Genomic DNA, 24,653 nt, shown 5'->3' with positions numbered 1-24,653 from the left:
TTTATTACATAAAAGTCATATTAGGTAAAAAAATATGCATCCAAATAAACAAAGACAGTTATTTAAAGATAAAATGGTTAAAAGTGGATATAAGTTTCAAATAAGTTAAAATATTTTTTTCTGAGAATATATTTAATCTTTACTGCAAAAATTATCATCAAACTTTAATTTAGTTTTAGATATCATTACTAAAACACCATTTAGTATGTACTTATAAAAGTAAATTGCATTTTAATAAAAATAGATGAAATTTTTTACCTTTAAAGTTTTTTATTTATTAAAATTCAATGAAAAAAATAAACACTTTCAACTGAAAAGTTTAACTCTATCAACATAATTTTGGACCAAATAATTTTGAAACTAGGTCCAAAAAAACCAATTGACATAAAAAAAAATATATTATTAAAAAATCAAACCGACTGCATTTAAAAAGAATGAGGTTGTCCTTTTCATTCTGCTGGCCCTTATTTAATACCATTAGTTGCATACATGTTGTTTTATTTAATACATACTATTTTTTTTTAAATTTAAATTCAAATAATTACATTAGTTTTCTAAATATTTTTGCCATTAATATCTTCAAAAAGAATTATTATGTATCTTTTAGGAAATTGTGTAACACAAAAGTTAATAATAGAAACAATCATAAAGTATGATATATGTTTAAGGTGTCAATGTGAGTGAAGTGAATAGGGTACAATTAGTAAATAACTTAGGTAATAGACTAGATTAACATAAAGATATAAAAGAAAAGAGAAAAGAAGAAGAAAAATGGAAAGTGAATTGTTTAAATAAAAGAAAAGTAGGTGAAAATGAATAAAAAAAGTTATACAATTTTTGTAATATAATAATTTTATGATTTAGGTTATGTTATATAACAATTTTTATTTTATATATTAATATATTTAAAAATAATATTTTTAAAAACAATTTAATGTAAAAACTATAAAAAAAAATATTAATTCAAGTTTAAATAAACTATATTAAAATAAATAATCAAAAATTAAATTAATTAATTTTAGTTTCTTATTTTAACTATTTATATTACCATTGTTTGACTTAAAACAAAATTATTTGAATAACTTTATGAAAATCATCAATTGACAACAATTTTTTTTTATATAATACATTACAACTTTACTTTAATAATAAAATATTATACTAAAGTGATTCTGTAAATAAAACAGTAAAAAGAATGTTATTATGAAATTTAAATCTTTGCAATGGTCACAGGATAAATCCACAACCATCTATCAACCAAGTTGTAAATTTATCATTGTTTGTTTAGATGAGCTTGAAAAAAAATTTGATTCCTCTGTTAATTTAAATTAACTTGTAAATATATTTATTTATTTATAGGACCTTTTAAATATTTTTTTGGTTTTTTAATTTATGTATTGGATTATTCTTTTTTGGAAGTTTTCTAAGAAAAAAGGGGTAAAAGAAGTGATGAAATATGAGTTTCTTTGGAATGAGAGTAGGAATGTAAGAAGTGATGAAGACAGAAAGTGAAGAAACAAAATCTTCTTTCATTGATTGAGCATGAAATAACAAAAGAATGCTATAATCTAAGACAAATTATGAAAAAACTTGCAGCAAAAAAAAACTCTTCCAACCATGGACTGTGTTGCACAGTCTCGAAGTGTTGGATTATTCTAAAAAAATTGTCTTCCAACCATGGACTGTGTTGCACAGTCTCGAAGTGTTGGATTATTCTAAAACAATGCCTTCCAACCATGGACTGTGTTGCACAGTCTCCAAGTATTGGATTATTCTATAGCCCTTGTGTTCTTCAAAATCCAAATCAGATTTGAGACATCAAGGACAACATCAAAATTCTCATCTATTTTATTCTCTAAATCTATGTCATGTTCCAGACAGCTCTTCATCACACTGTGTAGTGCTGCTGGATTGTCTCAATGTCAAGTCCTTTGAGTTTCACAACAGACTCAACATGACCCTTTAGAGTGTGAAGTTCCCTCAGCCTTGCAACTTCAGCACGTTTCTTGGCCTGTTCTGCAAGTTCAGACAACTCCCTATAGTTGTTCTTCTCATTCAACATCTCATCAGTTTCAGGTGGATTCAGACCATGCAGTGTGCGTTGAGCTGCAGCCCACTGTGCTTCTCTTTCTCCCTTTCCATAATCATTCTTTGAGGTGAAAGCAACCTGCACCATACAAAAACCATTGAGAGCTAGCCAAATACATATTCTGCATTCACAACAAAACATTGAGGAGACTGAGATGTTACTCTATTCTCGGTTATATTGTTCCAAGCTTTTCCAGTCAAACCATATCGGATGATGAACTTCAGAATATCCATGGGAACATAGAAAACAATGCTGTAGAGCCAAATCACACCAGCCCAACCCCATCCAATGCCTTTCATCTTTGCAAATCCCCAGTTTGCATACACAGCTATGATTGTGGCAATCTACATAATAGTCCATGAAAAACACAAATATCATTGTTTATATGTATAATGAAAGCAAGAGCTGAAGTAAGAACACATGTATTTGATACTCACCAGCTGTGCTATAAAGAAAGCAACAAGAAGAAACAGTCCAGGGCGTTCAACGTAAGACCAGCTCCTCGATCGTGTCACAAAAATGAGTGCTTGACTCACAATGCTCACTTGAAGATAAACAGCTGCTGTGAGCTCGCTGTGGTTATCCCTGATGGATCTCACTCCAAATTTGTCCTGCCATTGGTTTTCAAGTGAAAGAGGTTAAGAAGGATTAAAAAAAATGATTTTGCAATTGATGTTTCATAAATTAAACAAATTTACCGAGAAAAAGTTAGATGCATGAGCAGCCCAGAAGAAGACAACAGTCATCACAGCTAGGTAGGCACCGAGAACAATGCCAGTGATGAAAATCTCTCTCAACTTCCAGGAATCTGGCATTGGAGATGGCTTCACCCTGTCTTTGGAAATGGTCATGATGGTGCCATCATTCAGAATGGCAATGATCAGAACCATAAAGGGTGAGAAGTCAAACTTCCAGATCAGAGCAAGCAGCAAAAAGCCTAACACCACTCGGATGGTAATGGAAACAGCATAGATGGTGTAATTCTTCATTCTTTGGAAGATGGCTCGGCTTGTCAACACAGCACTCACAATCACACTCAAGCCAGGCTCAGTGAGAACTATGTCAGATGCACCTCGAGCTGCATCAGTTGCATCAGCAACAGCAATACCAATGTCTGCTCTTTTCAGTGCAGGAGCATCGTTCACACCATCTCCTGTCATCCCACAGATGTGTTTCCTTTCCTGAAGTCTCTTCACAATCTCGTACTTGTGTTCTGCATATTTGAAATGCCGCCACAGATCAAAATGAATGAAAATTGAAGTTTTAACTAATCAACAAACTTGTGATGACATGATGTGGTGATTTACCAGGGAAGACACCGGCAAATCCATCAGCCTTCTCAATGAGTTCATCAATAGGAAGGGCGGAAATGGACTCGTCCTTGTTCTGACCGAGGAGGGATGAAGAAGGATACATGTTGCTTCCCATGCCAAGTCTGCGACCAGTTTCCTTGCCGATAGCTAGCTGATCACCAGTGATCATCTTAACATTAACTCCTAGATGGAGGGCACGCCTTATGGTCTCAGCACTGTCATGTCTTGGTGGGTCAAAAAGTGGCAACAGACCCACAAACTGCCATGGTCCTCCAGAACTCTCCTTTGTCTTTTCTGGCACGTCTTGTTTGGCAACAGCAAGCGACCGAAGACCACGATCAGCAAATTTACCAATGATGGATAGAGCCTTCTTCTTCACGTCTTCCCGAAGGTTGCAGAGTTCGATGATCTGACAAAATTTCATATGCAAGAACAGGTTGCATTAGTTTACATGTAATATATCAACTCTTAGTTCAGTGTTGTGCACTAATTACCTGTTCTGGTGCACCTTTGCTTACTCGGGACCAGTTACCATCAGAGTCAATGTATGTTATGGCTGTGCGCTTTTCCACTGGGTTAAATGGCAGAAAATGTACCTCTTGAATGCCATCTCTAGCCTGCACCAAAAAAACAAGTTTGTTGCTATTAATTATTCCATGTCTCTTTTGGTTTGTTCATGTAGAATCTGGCTTTATTTTGTGGAATGAGGATTGTTACACACCTCTTTTGGATCACCCAACATTCCAACAATGCAAGTATCAATAGCATCTTGGTTTTCCACTCTGGAGGCCCTAGCTCCAAGCAAAATCACTGTATCCTTGTCAGCATCTCTTGAGAAAACCTGTATAAAAGACAGATAACTTTTTCAGTAGTTACAAAACAATTGATTTCACCCAAATACTTGTCTGTCATCTTCTCAATTACCTCAATCAAAGCCTTGTCTACGGTGAGCTTATTAAGTGTCAAAGTGCCAGTCTTGTCACTGCACAAAACATCCATCCCAGCCATTTCCTCAATGGCTGTCATCCTCTTGGTGATGGCACCTTGTTCAGATAGCCTGTGGGAACCAATAGCCATTGTTACTGACAAGACTGTTGGCATGGCAATGGGAATTCCTCCGATGAGAAGGACCAAGAGATTGTTGATTCCACTCCTGTACTTGCGGTGCTGAATTGGATACATGACAACAATCTCGATGATCATCCCCACAGCAATCGAGCAAATGCAGAAATTTCCAATGGCTGTCAATACCTGATCGTTACCATACAAAGTCACATGAGTTATAAGTTATGAAGTTGCATTTGTTCCCAGGAAACAAGAGTTTACAACATAGTACTTCATTACAGTACCTTTTGGAAATGGCCAACTTGGTTTGTGCTGTCGACTAAATGTGCAGCCTTGCCGAAGAAGGTATGAACCCCAGTAGCAATCACAACTGCTTCAATCTCTCCTTGCTTCACCGTGGAGCCAGAGAAGATTTCATCACCAGGGCTTCTAGTAACAGGCAATGACTCACCAGTGAGTGCAGACTGATCGATCTTGAGGGCATCTCCTTCCAACAAACGAGCATCAGCAGGGATGATGTCTCCCAGTTTGATGCTGATTATATCTCCTGGTACCAGAATAGCAGCGTCCACCTCAGACCACTTTCCATCTCTCACAACCTGCATGCCCACCACTCACATGTTAAAAAGCAAACAAATTTGCAACACCTTCATCATCATCATCATCATCATTTAGTATACCTTGGCTTTGGGAGCAAGGCCTGCCATGAGCGCTGCTGCAGCATTTCCTGCGTTGTTTTCTTCAATGAAACTGATGGTTGAGTTGATAACCAGCAACACCGTGATTCCCACAAAGTCTTGCCAATCCGGGGGTTCACCCTGCACGTTTCAAGATTGGGAAATGAGAAGAAACCCATAAACAAAAACTCAGTCTTGTTTCGAAGGGTATGTGCAGAAGGCTTTACCCCTCCATTTGCCAATGCAATGGCCATGATGGCAGCGGCTTCCATGACCCATGAGAGAGGGTTCCACATAAAACCCAAGAACTTAAGCAGTTTGCTTTCCTGAATGATAAAAGAAACACAATGTTTGTGCAGAGATTAGTATACACATTAAAAGATTTAACTTTAAGGAGAAGAAAATGAATGAGTTGATGATGATTGCCTCCTTTTCTTCCAACTTGTTTGGCCCAAAAACTTGCAACCTCTTCTGGCCTTCCTCATTTGTGAGACCTTCCTTGGAACAGTTCAATTCTCGGAACACTTCATCTACAGGGATCCGCTCCTGCAAAACAGAAAAGCACGTTGCATTGTAGTAACATGAATCTGAGAATAGAACAAGAAAGAGAAGAAAAAGAAAAGGAGACAAGAAACTGACGAGATCCACTGCTTCATTCTTGATATCTTCGAGACCTCCCATGTTGTTGTTGTTGTTGTGTTAAGGAGAGAAAGATGTTTTTATGAAAAGAAGTGTGAAGGGTGTGAGTATATATAAGGAAAGGAAGAGTATTTTGGAAGTGTGTGTGTGAGTGAGAGTTTCCTTCTCAAGAGTTATTCTAAAATCACTCTGTCCCACTCGTTAACTAAAAAACTGGTTCTCTTCTCTTTCTTTTTCTATCATTCTTTTTTGTTTTATTTTCGTAACTAACATTGAAAAATAGACACTAAAATAGCCAGCACCTGAACTCGTGCTGTTCCTTTTGACCTAGGCAATGATGTGTTAATACCACAAACAGTAAAAAAAAAAACATCCACTTCACAAATCAATAAAATAATATTTTAATTTATTTTTAATTTTAAATATTATTATATTATTATATTATTAGTATATGGTTTTAATGTAGGGTGTCAATAGAAATCTTTTCCTTTGACCCCAGTCATGCGCTACCATCACCTCTCCCACGTGTCACCGAATCTCATCATTCTCTTCATACACATGGGCTTGGGTCCAATTCGATTATGTACCGCTTGGACTAACTTTATGGCCCAATTGAAGCAATTTTCTTTTCACATAACATACAGGCAATTGCTTCCTGCACCATATCACTGCACCCAATCACAAAAATCTCTTCCAGATTTATTTTTCCAAAATGCATTATTTTTAATTCTGGATTTTCATTTCTGAAATAAAGGGTATTTTCGGAATTTTTGAAATTATGTTGGGTGCAGGTTCAAAGTGTTAGGTGCAGGGAACATTTGCCTAACATACATTGCACTCATTGGATCCTTTCAATTTGAAGCCTTCCCTTTTGGATAATATGCCAAGGGCTGTTTCTTCCGGCACCTCCATAGTTTCTACTGTACCTCCATTATTTTGTTTTTAAAAAATACAAATTTACACCACTCGAATTGTAGAATATGATTTTTTTTCTTTAAAAAAATATATTATAGATTATAAAATCTGGAAGGTATTTCTTGATCCAAAAATATATTTTGGATTATACAATTTGTAATACCATCTTACTATGATATGTATTTCAGATTGTGCATTCAAAAGATAAACTTGGATCTGGAATTGTCTTCCAAATTAAGTTCGAAATGTGTTACGGATTGGATAATCCAGAAGACACTTTCCAGATTTGGGTTTATCTTCTAAATTGTACAATCTGAAATACATATTATATTAAGGGATGTTATGAATTGTACAATTTGGTATAAAAAAAAGTGAATGGAAAACGAACTCTAAAAACACTGTAAAACTTACCTCAACCACTAATCACCACTGACCACCACAAGCACCCAAAACCACTTGAAAATGAAGAATAAGCCACCACCATCTCCACCAATACAAAAACCCTAACCTATGCCGAGAAGGATAGTGTTTAAATTTTAAAAAAATATGGAGGTGTAAAGAGGAGGGATGGAGGTGTAGGAAAATATTGCCTATGGTAAGTGTAATCCTCCCACTTCACTTTTCTCTCTATACCACCTACCGAGGGTACACAAGTAATTTTTCAAAGACAATGGAGTTCAATTTTTTAAATTTTATATCAAGGTCATTCTTTCGGATAATATGACACTAATAACATTAAAACAGTGGCTATCCCAATGTAAAGGAAATGAAAGTATGCATGAGACGGGGTTGGAATCTAGTTAAGTAAAAAGTTTTAGAGTGAGATAAAAAAAATGAAAAATTATAAATTTACAACTTGTTTTAATATATAATTCACTTAAAAATTTAATTTTTACATGAAATAATAAAAATACACAATTTTTTTATATCATCCATTAGAGTTCGTATAGTAGAACATGTATAATATATCATTCTTAAATATAACTAGGTTAGAACATTATTTATGGTATCCTTATATTTGGAGAAGATAAGAGGGATTGGTTAAGGTTAAACATCTTATCAAAGAAATTATGATTGAGCTACATACACTGAAATATAGTTTTCATAGTCATGTCATTAAGATTATCAAATTTGTGCTTTAAAACGGTTGTGGGAGACAAAATCAATTACCAGATGAATGAATAATCATTAGGCATGAGGTTAAAATAGTGGAATTTTTTGTCCCACCCACCTTTACAAAGATTTAAATTTACGAAAGTTAGATCAACATATAGTAGCAAAAAAATGATGAAGCATAAAAATTGTAAGATTATACCACCTATTTTTTTTCAATTCGCATACAAAAAGAACCCACTAACAGTCACAGAAAAACAGTAAGCCCATTTTTGTTTGCATATTTGCAATAGATAATCATCACATTCAAAATCTCAACTTTTACAGTCCAATATTTTAATTGTGTGTATTAATGTTGTATGTTCCGGTCTGACTTTGTGCATAATGGTTATATACCGATATTTATATGTAAGGATATTTAATGCGGTATCAATAAAAGGAAGTCGATAAAAGGTTCATATACCAATATTTATATGTAAGGACATTTGTTGCGATATTAATAAAAGAAAGTCTATAAAAGGAGACACAAGAAGGAAGGACAAATTACAGACTAAGTTAAAAACACACTTGTTTTTAATCATTTTGAATGTTCTAAATTTGAGATCATCAATACTCTTGTCTGAAACCATTCTTTTTCTCATAAGTTTTGGTTTTGTAGCTTCTTTTCTAATTTTGTAATATGCATTTAAACTTCATAAGAAATACTAGAAAATGTGCATTTTACCACTACCTGCAATGTTTGACTCTATTTTTCTATGGAGTTTGTACTATTGCCCTGCAATCAGAAGAATGATAGTATGGGTTTGGCATGATTGCAATTTGAAGGGACATACTGGTCCGTGTTGTTGGAGACAAACATTGTCTTGATTGTAAGCATGGAGGACATTCTCCATGCACATGCTTAAAGTTGCCGGCTCAAGAATTAATTGCATCACAAAAGTGACACCAATTGCTATTTTTCTTCTTAAAAAACGAGTCTCAAAAGAAAATGCTCAACACATCACTTGTTATGATATGTAAGATAAGATAGACACTGAAACATATACTAATACAACACAGATACTCATCCATATACTAATACGACACGACTGAAAAAAAAAATATAATTTATAGTGTTTAATTATATTTAATGCTCAATTGTATCTCAGTAAGATAATCTTGGCGAAAAGATGCATGTGAAATAAAGAAAAAAGTGATACACATACAACCTTTGGGTACATTAATTCTTGCAACATTAAATTCTGTGTCCGTCTCATTTTTATGTATGACAGTAATAAAGTAAGAAGTGAAAATGTGATGTTAGTGAATGTATACAAAAACTGAGTGTTTAGTTAAAGATTTAGAAGAGTGTAATCTGTGCATTTTAATACAAAAAAGAGATAACAATATAATAAGGGGCTTCATGAAATCCGGAAAAAAATAGGTGTTGTGAATGGAGATATCTTTTGCAATTGGTAAAAGGGAGGAGTCAAAAGTGGTGCTTTTGCAGGAATAAAGGATAGGGAATGGAAGCATAGTTCAAAAGAGAATAGAAAAAGGGTCATCTGGTGTGTTATCTACAAGAAAAAGCAAGTGGGAAAACAATAAGAATGTTTTTTGTTTAGCATGTAATGTCCTATCTATGTCACTTCATATTGCCATTATTTGTAATGTTCACATTTCTTGGATTTCTTGCATACACACCAAACCAAAGTAATGAATTTATGTTTGGACAGTTTTTTTTTATGATTCACCACCTAAACTAAAATTTTGTTTGCTAGATGTCAATGAGACTCGGACACGTCTCTTAAAAGGTGTGTTCGTGAATCCGTATTGATAAAGTGTTCAATTTAAAAAATATTCAATACATTCATGACAATTTTAACAAAGTTTTAACACAATTTTAAAAAAGAGAAATACATTAATTTTCTAAAAACTCAAATTTATTGTATAAATTTTTATTATGATTATAAAAATAAGAAACAAATATTTTTGAACCAGTCATGATAAACATCTTTCTGCTAAAAAAATTAAAATATTTATACACATAAATCTTTATTTTTAATTTATATAATTCATAATTATATAATATATAGATTCGTGTCTCCGTGTCATACATTTTAGAGATTATACATATCTTAGTATTCATGTTTGTATTATACAAGTGTCGAGTGTCTATGCTTCATAGCTATGTGTCCATCACTCTATCCTAATCATGCCTCCAAGTGCTCGTTACCATCCACTCCAACGCCTGCTACTGCCAAAATGGTTGCACTAACCCTTTGTCAATAATTTGTCTTTATAATGCAATGGTTCAAGTTTGTTAACAAAGATCAGTTTTACTACTTTTATATGATTGGCCCCGTTTTCTTTTCCTTAATTTTCATAATCCATAGTTTATGCACAGGTCCCACATTTATGTTACACTTTTGAAGAATTTTGGGCAGGTTTGAGTATTAACCAGATATAAACAAAAATAGAAGTCAGAAATTTGTAGTCTTTTGATGTTATGCTATCTAGAATATAGTCCAAATCATATATTGGTTTTTGTATGTTTTATTACATTCTGGTTCCACATCCTTGACCATTAAATGGAGGAGTGATTAAAACTGATGGTGACTTTATAAAACTATCTTAACACTAATACGATAGGAATATGATGTGAAAACACAAATACATATAATTTCTAAAATATAAGATACGAGAATATAAATCTATATATTATATAATTATGAATTATATAAATTGATAATAAAGATTTATGTATGTAAATATGTTTCAGTTTTTTTTAAGAGAAAGATGTTTTTTTATGACTGATTTAAAAGGATTTGTTCCTTATTTTTATAATCATAACAAAATTTTATAGAATAAGTTTGAGTTTTTAAAAAATTAATGTATTTTTTTTAAATTGTGTTAGAATTGTCAGAAATTCAATAAATATTTTTTAAATTGAACATTTTACGAATACATGTTCTACCAGTATCATGTCGTACGAGTATTGGTGTACGATACATGTGTTGGATTTAAAATACGTGTCCGGCATAGTATTAAAGTCTAAAGCTCACTATATTTTATTACATGGAGAATGCTTGCGATGTTTTTAGACTGAGTCAACAGAACTAAGCTCCATTGAGCCATAATCAAGAAGCTCCTGTATCATTTGTTCAATGTGATCATCTTCAAGAACTGGCTGAAACTGTTGTTGTTCTGCTTCTCCCACTTCAGCATGCTCTTCTTCTAGCCACTGCACTTCTTCGTGTCTCTTCTCTGCCCATCTGAACCCTGTTGTGTCCTCGCTCGTTCCTGCAACAGCATTGCCTGAATTGGATGACCCTTCAGCCATTTCTTGCGATTCCTTCTGCTTCCTCTGAAGGGAAAGAGAGGCCATGTGACACTTGTGTAGCTTCGCAGTGAGAGTTGCAGAAAGGAGCTTCGATGAAGATGACTGTGGATCGTTAGGATTGTAGGGGAAATTGGTGCGTGCTTTTGGTCCACACATTAACCTTGCTGCTTCATCGTATGCTCTGGCTGCATCTTCTGCTAATTCAAACGTTCCCAGCCATATTCTAGTTTTCCTAGAAAAATCAACACACAAAAAAGTTTAACACTAATTCAATCTTATAAAATCAAGTTAATTAACACTAATTCAATCCTATAAAATCAAGTTAAATTGTACGTAATTATATACAATTCAACACAAAATAAAGGTAAAATTGAAGATCGAAGAAGAAAGTGGAAATATTACAAAAGAGGGTGACGAATTTCAGAGACCCAAGAGCCCCAGTGCCTCTGGCGGACACCACGATAGCGTTGTTGGGGTCTAGCCATGATGATGGTGATTGGTGGTTCAAACTTGTTGGTGAAGTGTCTTTCAGAATGTGAAAGTGAAGTGGTCATGGAGATGAAAGGGTGCTAACACTCATTTATATAATACTCTTTTTGCGGCCTTCTCCACTGTTAAATCATGGCTCCACCACTTCCCTCCTTTTCCAAAAGGGGTAATTTTATCCTTCATCGGTAACTTTTTAGTGAAATGCAACAAATTTACATCCTTCTTGCTATACAAGAAACCAAATATTTTCTATGAAGTATCGAATATCTCCTATCAAGTATCTTCTGCCTTCTGCTAAGTATCTCGCATCTCTTGTCTTCTCTCGCTATACATCCGTAAGTCTGAATGGTAAACTAATTTCAAAGACACTCCAACACACTCAAGTCAGAGGTGTAGATGTGTTTTAGGTTTAGAACTAGAACACTCATTATTTTTTACTACGAGAGTCTTTTTCTATTTATAGCTTTCTATTGAGTCTTCCTTCTTAATAACGTTGACTCAAGTCCAATAAATCTTTAATAATATTTTGCAATCCCTAATTTAGCTTAATCTAATTAAATAATAAGATTTCCGCTTTGTGACCTTGGTCCAGAGATCGTATGATCTTTCGTCTTGTCGACCATTTGATCCACTACTTCCAGGTAGGACAACACTCACTTAACATTCCATTCGATTCAACATTCCATTAAATTTTTAATACAAAGAGAAAATGATAGTTTGACAACTCTTTGAGTTGTATACAACCTTGATGTGATGGGTTTAGAAATAAATATATAATAAAGGATAAATTTGTAATTAAATCTTATAAAAGAATATTAAAACAATATTAGTAGTTATAATATGGTAGTATAAAAAGTTGAGATTCTCAATGTATTATGAGCCATACACTACAAAAGTGTTTGCAGTCCACAAGGAAAGTGCATGCTCTGATTTCATCTCAGTGTGACTTAAATAAATGAATGTGTTATGTTCCAAAAGTAGTATATGATATAGGTTGATATGAGAGAGACAATGATGATACATGAATTATGAAGTGTATAGGTAGACATGTACTTTAATAATAGCCTTCATAAGTGGTGTGAGTGTATTTCTTTAGTAACAAAAATAACAAGGTTGTGAAAGAGTGATGTTTGATGCAAAATTTAAGCCCATTCTCTGCTTGAGCATGTGTAGGGGTGGAGCTGCTATTTTTGACTTCACTTTTCTTTCTATTTCACTCTCAATGTCCAACTTAGCAAAATCCTTCTTCATTTTCTCACACCCCCATTTTTTCCTTCTTCTCTCCTCATCAAAGCTTATCTACACTACAAGAAAATCATCAAATAGAAACTAATTTTTAGAGATCAAAATAATTAGTTGCAATAGTAACTAGATTAGAGACCATTTTAGAAATTAAAAGAAAAATTGGTTTCTAAATTAGTTTCTATTTAGGTTAAATAGTTTCTAAATTGATATCTAATTAGCAACCAATGTTTTAACTACCAATTATTTAGTTTTTAAATTTGGTCTCTAAAACATTGGTTGCTAATTAGATATCAATTTAAAAACTATTTAACAATAATAGAAACTAATTTAGAAACTATTTTTTTTAGTTTATAAAATGGTCTCTAATTTAGTTACTATTGCAACTAATTATTTTGATCTCTAAAAATTGGTTTCTATTTCATAATTTTCTGGTAGTGGTAACCCTAACTTTTATTTTCATTTTGTGAAAACTTCATTCATTGTAAACAGATTTTCAATACCATTTCGTCTTTAACTAATAATTTAAAAACCTCTAAAATGCACATGAATGCAAAATACATGTTTATAAGTCACTTTTTTTTTTTCGTTTTATCCTTAATCTACTGATACGTCTTTTAAAAATAAATGATGGAATTTCAAATTTCAAAACAAACAATATTATAAAATAAAATCGAGTTCTTTTAATCCCTAATTTTAAATCCTTAATTAGAGATTTATTCTCTTGATAATGCTAATTTACACAAAATTGTGATAAACTAATCTCTAAACCATAAATCCTAAACCCTATCATTTTAATTAAAATTGATAAAAAAGTTTTTTACAAGGAATTAGTGAATTAGTAGCTTTTAACTTGTTATCATTAATCCATACTTCAGTTATACTTCTGGAATCTATATGCCCAAAAGTGATTTTGAGTGCAACCAAACGACCAAAAAGCAAACATCACGCATGCTTCTATAATTACAATTCCGATATAATAAAACAATATATCAAATACAAATTATAACTATTTTATATTTTAAATTAATCATTAATTAATTTAAAACTAGTTTATAATTTAAAGTAGTTAGTAATTAAGATTTTTTGATAACTAATGGTAGATATAATTTAGAAACAATTTTATAAATTTTTACTAATAATAAAAACTAATTTAGATGTTAATAATTTTTAGATTCTAAAATAATATATAATTTAATTAATATAATGATTAATTATTTTTCATGTTTAAATTAGTTTATATTTAATTGTTATTTTTATAGTAATTAGCAAGTGGAAGTTCTTTTTAAAGGATGTTAAAACAATATTTCCAAAATACATATATATTTATACTATTTGAACTAACTTCTCTTCTAAAAAAATTAAAACTATTTTTTTCATGAATTAAAATTAATTTTTGGATAAGTTAATTTATAGAAATTCTTTCATGTAATTTTCTAGTTTATATATAAATTAAGTTATAAAAAACAAAAGTAGATGTAGACAAAATGCAAGTTCTTCTTCAATTATCATCTTTCCATTAGAAAGAAGAAGGTTTTGAATTAGTCTTTTCTTATGTTTGTAGTGGATTTCACTTTCCACTTTCTCAACAATCTCAAAAATCTTAAAATGCCATGATAAGGACCCTTTAAGCAATTAATTGCAAGATTTTAGGAGCTATAATATGCATGTGTTGCACACAATAATTAAGAGGAACATTACTCATTAATGCAAAATCATGAACAATATGTTATTTTCTATTTTAATTTAGGAATTGAAAGGTGAATTACACTACCAGAAAATCATTAAATAGTAACTAAATTTAAAGACAAAAACAATTAGTCAGATGAATAAATTAGATACTGATTTAGAGATTAAAAAAATATTGATATCTAATGTGATTTCTATTATTCATAAAATATTACAAAATGATTTCTAAGTTGGTATCTAAATTATCTACCAAAGTTTTAGTTACTAATATTTTAAATTTTAAATTAATTTTTAAAAGACAATACAACTAATTTAGAACATAAATAATTAGTAACTAAAATCTTAGTAACTAATAATTAGATACCAATTTAAAAAATATTTTATACTTTTTTATTAATAATAAAAATTATTTTAAATGTCAATTAGTTTATAAAATAATTTTTAATTTAGTAAATACAGATTAATTAAAATGTGACTTTATCATTGAAAGATGATGATATATAGCTACAATAATTCTACAAAAACTAATGAATGATATATCTATAGCAAAATAACATCACCATCATATGAATATGTACGTGTGAGATCAATGAATGTACCCATATACTATCAAAGTAGAAAAAGTAAACAAATATAATTTTCTCTTAAATTTTTTTTGTCTTTTCATTCTACTTTTATATAACAAAAATGATCATTTATCATTCACAATAATTGCACTGCACTTAATTTTTCTGCAAGAACCATAATTTCTCCATGTTCATGATAATGATACTTTTCTTATACAATATTTTTTAAAAATTTTACGTAAACTTATGAATATTGTTACTCATCTGGTAACTCCAAAAGTTTTACGATTTAGAAGTCAAAATTAGAAGTATTTATTTTTTTTATGTTGAATTACAGAACAATGAAACAAAATTGAGTATAAAAATATGAATTGATTATATTATGTGAATGAAATAAAATAAGTTACTTGAATGACACATCAAAATGTCCATAGAACACAATTTTAAGAAATAAACTTTGAAATCATATTATTTTGAGTAGATGTGAAAATTTTAATATATCTTTTACATTGAAATATGTTTTAATTCTGACTCAATCTTAAGTTTATTTTAATTTATATATTAATAGAATAAATTTTGTCCATTTTGTAAGAATATGTGAGCACAATAAAAAAAAACGATATTTTCATGTTTTGTATGGGATGGTTGAATAACATATGGAGGTGCAAAAAAAAAACAGTCTAGTTTGTGTATAGAAACAGTCTAGTTTCTGAATTATATAATTCATAGACGTTCCGAACTCAAAAATTTAAAATACAAAATTGTATTCTAAATTCTAAAGTTCGAAAGGTATTGTTGAAACTAGAAAATACATTTCAAACTCTAAATTTTGAAATTATAATTTTGTATTATGAATTTTAAAGTTCAAAATTCATTTTCAACTCTAAAAAATATCTTTAAAAGTCTAGAATTAAAAAAAAGGGAGAAGAGAGGTGTCAATGAAAAAATGAAGCAAATGACAAAATTGTCATTTCGCGTCTTCTACGGAGGTGCATGAAGAAATTGCCAGCTTAAAGATAGGAAACATGGCATGGCCCCTTTACCTTTGTGGGTTGCTAACAAAGTTGGAGGCCCAAACTCTGTACCCATGTTTTTAAACTTGCACTCCCACGAGGGTGAAATTACAAACTAGTCTCCAAAAAAATACATTATAAATTACACATATCACTATGTATTTTTAAATTTAGAAAATATCTTCCAGAATATATTAGTACATTTTAAATCACACAATTAAATAATGTATTTTGAAATATACATTCTATAATATAATGTATTTCCAAATTTAAATATACATTCTATAATACATAATGTATTAACATATTCTATAATGTATTAATATAATTGGAAACTATTTTTTTATCTAAAAATATATTCTGAAATGTATTAATACATTATGGATTCTACATTATATAGAATATTTTTCTTTATTTCATTCATTTGAAATGAGATTAATGATGGCAAAGTCCACTCCTCTTCCAAAATTTCATCATCCACATTTACAATATCTTAAAATTTCTAAGTTAAACATTTCAGATTTGGATTAAAATTTCTCAATGAAGTGAATGTAATAACTTAAACTTGTTACCAAAAGGGAAAACAGTAAATATATAATCCTTGTGTGATAAAAGGCATAGTATGTAGGAAAGTGAAGGAAGAATAAAACAAAAAAGGTAGCATATATGATACAGTCTCAGCAGCCTAACTAAGATGTTGATGTCAAATCAAATTTCTTAGCCAACATTGATTGAATGGGACAGACTATCTGGAGCTTGATTATCATATAAGATCTTATGAAGAAGATGCAGTTTTTTGCTTCAAAGTTGAACCTAATCTTAGAAAAATGGTAGCAGCCAGTGGTCCATGCAAGAAGCTCTTTGTATTGGTGAAATTAAAGTGTTTGATTCTTTCTTGGGGGAGAGGCAAAAGCAAAGGTTATTCATATTTTGATGAAAAATGGTGCGGTGAAGACTGAGGCATGCCACCACAACCAAAATAGACAGCACAACCAATGTGCTATGACAGATTTGGCAAAAGATACCAGATTCTCATGGCTGCAAACATCACAGATATTCTCACTGTCCCTTCACCATATCCTGTTAGTTTGAGATTACCATGATTGTTAACTGTTTTAATCACTACATTTTCAGTTACTTAGCCCATCATTACACAACTTATTTCATGATTAACACCAGATTAGGTTGTGAACATCAGCCAGATAGGGACCAACAAATTTGTGGGGTCCCCTAACATATAAAATAAAGGAGAACAAAAATGAAGCTTATGAATAATTAAATACTTCTTTTGAAATGATGTGAAAGCATAGCTGAGTGTCATTGTGCAGCTTACTTTCACATGTCTTTGCCTCACCTACTTCTTTGATCCCAATAGAGAAGGTCCATTTCTCCAACTGCAGGTGGGTCAAAGTAGGAGTCACTAGGACAATCACAACCATTAAATTTTATGAACATTTGGTGGACCAACTTTGCATTAGAATTTATAACAAGGACACTCACTAGTATCCAAGTCTCTACTGTGGGCCTTTGTCACCCAAAATGTGAGACAGATATACCTTGATCCCACCAGTCCCAGGTTGACAATTAACTGCACTGTCAAATATAACTCAGATCACTCACAAAATTGTTCATCTTTATCTTTTTTCTTGATGAGACTGAGAAAGGAAACTGCAATAACCCACAGATGAGTGATGATATTGCACATCTAATCCTGGGAGTACAAGATGCCTACAGCACTGTCCAAAAGTTGGGTACCACTAACACATAACAAAGTAGAATCTTGAACAAAATACATTTAAAATACCATTCCTAAGTGAAATCAACTCCACCAATTAATTTATCAATAAGCTTGTTGAAAATTAGAACATTTCATATTTTGTAAGTTTTTGCAAACCTCATGAGTTATAGTTAAAGTTCACTTCTTAATAAACCTTGATAATGTTTCTGACACATGCAGACCCTTAAATGGATATTTGTGGAATCAAAGGAGTGGAGAATACTGATTGGCTCCGCAAGATCGTGGTTAATTGAGAAATTTTGGCTGCATTTAGATTAAGATTTAGTTCACCTAACTTTCCTACCCTGCTAAGTCTACGAGCTTTATGTCAAGAGAGAGCTTCAATTGACTAATGCTATTGAAAACCCAGGAAGAATCCATTAATTCAAATCAAAGAAAATAATATCAAGACACGTACTTTGATTTTTATGGGGCTAAAATGCATTTACAGCTGCTGCAACTAGTGATACATGAGCACAAATAGGAAAAAAAGATGGAAAGTTCTTGTTGAAAAGAGAAAAGACACAATTAATAAGGGATGTATTATATGAATGGTTGCACTTAGAGTTTGAGGGACAAGTCAAGCTTGTGCAACTCCTCTTGCTCAGTCTTCAAATGGTTAACACTATCCAACCAGTAGCCTCCAAATCCCTCTGCCACCAGCCTTGGAGAAAAGGGGGATGCAGTTTCTGTCCCAGTTGAATGTGGTGAGTACAAAGGCAGCTTCTGCCACCCCTTATGAGCATGAGAATGAGAAAAACCAAAACAAGGTGTTTGTGTTTGAAAAGAGCGTTTGTTGATCATAGAATGCGCCTGAATTCCAAGTGACCTGTTATAGGAGCCATGCAAAGGCAGAGAAGCCATGCTGGAATACCTGTGTGCAAAATCTATTGGAACTGCAGCACCAGCTTTGTGTCCTCTTTTTGCCAAAGTTCTTTCACGCTTATGTGCATTTTGGTGTCCTCCAAGGGCCTGTGAACTATAAAACTTCCTTTGGCAGTAGTTGCATGAGAATATCCTTGGCTCCAATGCATCACCATGTCCTCCTCCATGAATAGATTCTGAGGAGTTCATGGACAAATTTGTATCTAAGCAGTTGATGAGGTTGAGTTCTGGCTTTGACTCATCACATGAATCCAGTGCAAGGTGTGCTGAAGCAGACTCATAGGGATGTTCTTTGTCCTCCTTCCTCTCCTTTTGGATATCCATGGAAGGTAGCACAGGCTTTGAGCAAGGTGCAGATTTCTCTGAAAAAGGAATGTTCAGATCATTTTCAGATGATGGACTTGGCTCTGACCACATAAGGTCCATCTATAGGAAGAACTTTGCAAGGGTTTTCCTTCCTGTTGATGATCAAAATTTGGTTTAACAAAAGAAAGATGAAATTTATGAGTGATGTAAGAACAATAAATGCTGGTGTGTGTGTATGTTATGTATGGAAGTAGCTAGGCATCACTATTTTACAGTTACAACGTCTTAATATAGCAAGACCTAAAAGCAAGATACCCTTTTGTGCTTACAGAGAGTGAGTTATGTGTTGTGATTGGAACAAATGAGGAACACCCATGTACAACTTTTGCTTCCTCATAACCCTTTGCCTCTTTTTTTCTAACCTTTCTTTGTCTTCTACTTGTCTTTTTACATTTCTTGTCATGGGGTCTGCCTTTTCTTTGGTTTTTTCATGTCGAAGAAAAGTTTTCTTGATACCATGAAAAATAAAAAACACACATTTGACACCGTTGGAGATCCCATATCGACTAGAGATTAGAGTCTTTCATTGTATATAAGTGGGTGCAAACCTCAACTTCATAAGCCGGTTTTATGGGGTTGAGTTAGACTTAAAGTTCACTTCGTAATATGGTATCTCGAGCCATTTCGAGCCTATTCTATCAAGTGTTTGTGTTGGACCTATCGTTTCACCCGCTATCGGGTCACACTATTGGACTACCCATAATATATAGTCCCACGCACGAGTTGGCAGTCTCGGTTATAATAATATAATAATAACTTTAAATTAAAAATAAATAAAATATTAATTTATTATGATGTGAAGTGGATGTTTTGGGTGAGAGTCTTAATATATGAGTATCCTTTCATGTCATAGTTTGTGGCAAGCTAAATAAAATCCAAGGGAAGATCAGTGACTTACTTTTGAAATTCAGAACAATAATGTAAGACTTACAAAAAGTGAGTTGTTCTAAGTTTCTTAATCCATGAGTTGGTGGATTTGTTGTGTCTACACAGAAACTCTTCCATCTTTGTCCTGTTTAATAATGTTTTTAAGTCGTCATCGAAAATTGATTTGTCCACGTACGTTGTCCCAAAAAATACTTTTAAGAATTTCATTTCATTTTTTCATATATCAGTTTTAATGCATAATTTACACCACTTCATATCAGTTTTCATATTTTCTTAAAAAAATGAGATGGGATGAGGATTCAACAAAAATTTACTTTTATAAAAGGTAAAGTTTCACAGTATCTGTTCGTGCCATTCCTGGAAAATTGGTGCATGGTGTGGAACTTTATTTATTGCTTTGCAGCATAATGATATCTTTCTCAGCTTTATACATCATATGTATTATATAGAAAACAAAACACATCATGTTCATTTTTGTTTATAAAATAAACCCTCCTTTTAATGATCAAAAGACTTTTAAAATGTGAATTTGATATACTAAAAAAATATTTGATTCATTAATAACTCTGGCATTAAAATAGTATAAACATCACTTTAAAATAATTTTCTATCAACTGGTAAAGAAAATGCCATTTCTGTCAATCAATAATTTTCAATATTATATGAACACTGCAGATGTATAGTTGCTGCAAAAAACTATGGTACACACTAAGCAATATCAACAACTACTTCATATGTTTCAGAACCGCCATGAATCATGATACAAGTTCCTATTGAGATTTGGAATCAACTATACTTCGAGGATTTGAAGTTTAAAAGTCCCATATTACAGTGCTTTAGACATCTCGTTGATATGACACCATAGACGAAAGGAGTTACTGGTATAATCAGGAGCATGCAACATTCTTCCTTGTCACATAGTTAGTACAGGTCCTTTCTTTTCTCTTTAATTTATTTTGATTGGAGATCCTACATCAACTCTAAAGATAAAAGATGTTTCATAATATATAATAAGTGTAAACTCACTTTATATACTGGTTTTATAAAGTTTACTTAGACTTAAAATTCATTTCTTAATATGGTATCAGGTAGTCATATAGTATTTATCTCAACGAGAGTTTGTACTATCAAACCACTATCAAACCTTCCCTAATATATAGTTGCACAACAAGTTTCGACGTGAGGGGTTATGTTGGAGATTCCACATCAACTATAGATATAGAAATTTCATAATATACAAGTGTATGCAAACTTCACCTTATAAATTGATTTTACAAGATTGAGTAAAGCTTAAAGTTCACATCTTAACACCTTTTTCAAACAATAATTCATTCTTTGATATATATAATTTTTTTTTGACACACATATAATTGAAGCCTATTCTTGGAATTTCAGAAGGCAGTTTGATGTACTTTCATAGACTAGAAAACCATAAATGAAAAATGAAAAATTCCTTTATAGAGAGACAGCCAATTCCAACTTTCTTCTCAAAAGGGCTCCATCTGTCAAATGTTTCTTCTGTCCCACTTCACATGTAGCATGCATGATTCCATAGAGCAACATAATTTCCTATACACCCTTCATAAAAAGGACATTCCCTCTCCCCTTTTCCCCCTCCTCTTTGTAAAGTTGAATTATTGTTTCTCTTTCAAGTGGAATAGTTATTAGTTCATGCATAAAGACTGTGTTAGCTAGATTACATGACAGAGTTGGATCTCTATAGAAAATGTTAGGTAAGTTTCCATAATGATTAAAGCTAAAACTATATTGTAATTTTTTGCTTCTTTAGTCAAGCCATAAATCAGGCCACTGTCAGCATCTATCTCAAAGGCCTAATCATCTAATAATGCTAAGAGCAAAATATGAGGTCCCCCTCCTCTTTTCTTTCCTCAAACCTTTCCCTTTCCTTAGGGTTGGACCTCTTTCTCTCACAATTAACCTCATTTTATTTATTGTCACAACAACCAATACAAAGTTTTGGACACAAGCGACTGAGGCCAGGGGCTTGCAATTGAATATCAGTACATGTGATACCTAGCAAGGAAATATTCTTTGAGATTTGATGGATAAGTAATAACTTCTGTGAATTTGCTTAACCATTCTGCTAGTGTTCATGTTGGCTTGGGACCAAATCCTTGACAATAAAAGGATAGTGACATGAAAGGGCATCTTGTATGTCTTCCTTTAACAGGAAAAACATCAAGGGTATCACCCACTTAGAAATACAAAAACAGAATGGACAACCCACTACAAACTTTTCTTGCATATAGAATCTTCTAGGATAGTAGAATAAATTGCTTGCTGAAAGGTACTTTGCTTGTTCATTAATAAGAGGAAGTCAAAAATGCATATTTAGATTTCAGTCCTATTTAACATCATAAAACATTAAGATACCCATTCAGTGTGTATGAAATTGATAGTTTTCACACGGGGCTGAAACATGATTATTGTTGAAGATCTCACATCAACTAGAGATTAGAACATTTCATAGTATATAAGTGGGTTTTATGAGATTGAGTTAGGCTTAAAATTCCACTTCATAATATGGTTTCAGAGCCATTTAAAGCCTGTCCTAGAGAGTGTTTAGTGGACTTATCAGGCCACCCGCTATCGAGCCATTATCGTGTGTTGGAGATCTCATATAAATGAGTGCAAACCTCACCTTATAAGCTGGTTTTATGAGATTGAGTTAGGCTTAAAAATCCATTATTATTATTATTATATCAGTAGAGCTTTTATCTTCTTTAAACATGATTATTACTAATGACTTTTGCTTTGTAATTTCTCTTCTTTTGATCCAATGCTTCACATGAAAGGGTGTAAAATACTAATATACTCTGATAGGTCAAACTCTCACAATGATATTTAATAAGTCAAACTTTATGAGTGTTGCTCCTGAACATAAGGGTACTGACAACATCCATTTAACTTGACAAGTTGGTGGGTGAAGACTTCAGTTTTTTCAAACTTCATATTAACTCTAGGCACCTAATTTAATCTAAATCTTGTATATATCTGTGCCAGGCCAACTGATTGCAACGTATCAAATAAAAGTTCTCCACCCAATTCCCACCGCTCATTAAGCCACAATTGTATCTTCATTCTTTAGATTCATTTCACTTTTCCTTTTAGAGAATTGAGGTGTAATAGATCAAAACCATTCACAGATTCTACCTAACATCTTAAATTCTCTTGATAATTATTAACATAACACTAGTGCATCCATGACCAAGTGGTTTAGGATCAATCCTGCAGGTTGTCCACATTTTCTAATAAATAGTTGAATTTCAGCACAAGATATATAGATGGACTTTAATCCATATACTTCACAAAGAGCATGTGCAAGAGGATTTGCATTCACTTTTCTTGACTGAACAATTCATCAGAGCATCTTGGGATTCCAGTACTTCTACTTTTAAAGCAACAAATTCTTTCATCATCATATTGTGCCTTGAAATTTGGGAATGTGAATTAGAATTTATAAAGCACTCTCAACTTTTATCTAAACATAGCCTTAACTCACCAGTTTGTGATGGAGAAACATATGACATAATTTTTGAAGTTTGGATTTGTAATCTTTGTTACTTATGAAACTTTGCCATTCTGAACTTGAACAAAATTGAATTATAATTATTTGTTTTGTCTATTTGTCTTTCACTTTTATTTCTGCATACATTTTCACTTGTGGCTTATGCTTAATTGCAAAAGCAACTAATGACACTTAGGAAGATACCTCCGAACCCAACAATTTATGATGTCTTGCAGTATTTTGTATATTTTTCTCCAGAGATGCGTATTTCTTGTTCAAAGAGTGGTAATTCTATCTGTGGTCATGAAATCAGACTTCAGGAATTAGTAAGATCAGAATTGAAATTCAATGAGTTATTTTTAATTTCCTAAACTTATGTCTGATATGTATGTATGATTGTATGCATCTGTGCCTGTGTTAACATATTAGAGTTATGAGCTTGGTTAGGAGTTAATGATAACTGTACTTGAATGGAACCTAGATAATATCTGTTACTGGTTGGATAATTGAATCTTCTCTCTCTGTCGTGTTTTCCTTCCTTCTTTTTATCGTATTCAGGTTTCAGCTCTTGGTCGGAAATGCACTTGTGCACTTGCAAAAGTTTCTCCGACATTCAAGTGAATATTTGGTACTTAAGTGTGGTTAATGTAGCAATAAAGACATACTTAGTCTTCTTTAACATGTTTACTTATAGAGTTAATAACGGACTTTATTATTGATGGACAGTATTTAATGTGTATCATTAATTACATGATTTATAGTATATCTCCTATTTTAACTTGATGTATTTATGCTAACGGGTCGGCCTCCAATACCTAGTGTTAGCGGATCATCCGGCCCGGTACAATATCTATATGTAAAAAATGGAGCAGAAGCATCTCTTCATCAGAAAATGGAACTGATAGAGCTAATAGAAAAGCTGGAAGCATATTAGGACTCTTACATTGAATTTATGGAGGATTATAGAAGGCATAAGTTTCTGTCATTGACTTTGTAATTCATGGCACTTTCTGTTGTAGTAGAAGTAAACCTTTAATAGTGCTATTTATAGTGATCACCGTAAATGCAGATATGAA

General features: G+C 32.3%; 3 protein-coding genes across 3 annotated transcripts; all 3 read right to left on the bottom strand.

The window, feature by feature from the left end:
• Nucleotides 1-1,509: 1,509 nt before the first annotated feature.
• Nucleotides 1,510-5,916, bottom strand: LOC137836066 (ATPase 9, plasma membrane-type). Its single transcript, XM_068644885.1, has 13 exons — nt 5,784-5,916; nt 5,571-5,690; nt 5,372-5,470; nt 5,148-5,285; nt 4,752-5,066; nt 4,327-4,653; nt 4,124-4,243; nt 3,897-4,019; nt 3,397-3,811; nt 2,788-3,302; nt 2,527-2,700; nt 2,251-2,433; nt 1,510-2,167 (listed from the first exon to the last, which is right to left on the bottom strand). The coding sequence occupies exons 1-13, from the start codon at nt 5,823-5,825 to the stop codon at nt 1,889-1,891; spliced, it is 2,850 nt and encodes a 949-aa protein (XP_068500986.1). The 5' UTR covers nt 5,826-5,916; the 3' UTR covers nt 1,510-1,888.
• A 4,803-nt stretch (nt 5,917-10,719) lies between these two features.
• LOC137836070 (ethylene-responsive transcription factor ERF003-like) lies at nt 10,720-11,688 on the bottom strand. Its single transcript, XM_068644891.1, has 2 exons — nt 11,536-11,688; nt 10,720-11,365 (listed from the first exon to the last, which is right to left on the bottom strand). Exons 1-2 carry the CDS (start codon nt 11,685-11,687, stop codon nt 10,891-10,893), a joined length of 627 nt encoding a protein of 208 aa, XP_068500992.1. The 5' UTR covers nt 11,688; the 3' UTR covers nt 10,720-10,890.
• A 6,577-nt stretch (nt 11,689-18,265) lies between these two features.
• LOC137834554 (zinc finger protein 1-like) lies at nt 18,266-19,471 on the bottom strand. Its single transcript, XM_068642579.1, has one exon. It carries the CDS (start codon nt 19,218-19,220, stop codon nt 18,471-18,473), a length of 750 nt encoding a protein of 249 aa, XP_068498680.1. The 5' UTR covers nt 19,221-19,471; the 3' UTR covers nt 18,266-18,470.
• Between the last annotated feature and the right edge of the window lie 5,182 nt (nt 19,472-24,653).

Source organism: Phaseolus vulgaris, chromosome 5 (assembly GCF_000499845.2).
Source record: "Phaseolus vulgaris cultivar G19833 chromosome 5, P. vulgaris v2.0, whole genome shotgun sequence".
In the NCBI taxonomy this organism is placed as follows: Eukaryota; Viridiplantae; Streptophyta; class Magnoliopsida; order Fabales; family Fabaceae; genus Phaseolus; species Phaseolus vulgaris.
Note: the sequence above shows the minus strand (reverse complement) of the source record. Positions and strands in the feature narration are given on the sequence as shown.

What these genes read in the sequence shown, in the direction of transcription:
- LOC137836066 (XM_068644885.1), bottom strand. Translation starts at nt 5,825, where the DNA reads ATGGGAGGTCTCGAAGATATCAAGAATGAAGCAGTGGATCTC. An exon ending in ACAAGTTGGAAGAAAAGGAG is followed by an intron (nt 5,471 to 5,570) that starts GCAATCATCATC and finishes TTTATCATTCAG; the next exon opens with GAAAGCAAACTGCTTAAGTT. An exon ending in AAGTTGGCCATTTCCAAAAG is followed by an intron (nt 4,654 to 4,751) that starts GTACTGTAATGA and finishes GGTAACGATCAG; the next exon opens with GTATTGACAGCCATTGGAAA.
- LOC137836070 (XM_068644891.1), bottom strand. Translation starts at nt 11,687, where the DNA reads ATGACCACTTCACTTTCACATTCTGAAAGACACTTCACCAACAAGTTT. An exon ending in GAAATTCGTCACCCTCTTTT is followed by an intron (nt 11,366 to 11,535) that starts GTAATATTTCCA and finishes TGATTTTTCTAG; the next exon opens with GAAAACTAGAATATGGCTGG.
- LOC137834554 (XM_068642579.1), bottom strand. Translation starts at nt 19,220, where the DNA reads ATGGACCTTATGTGGTCAGAGCCAAGTCCATCATCTGAAAATGATCTG.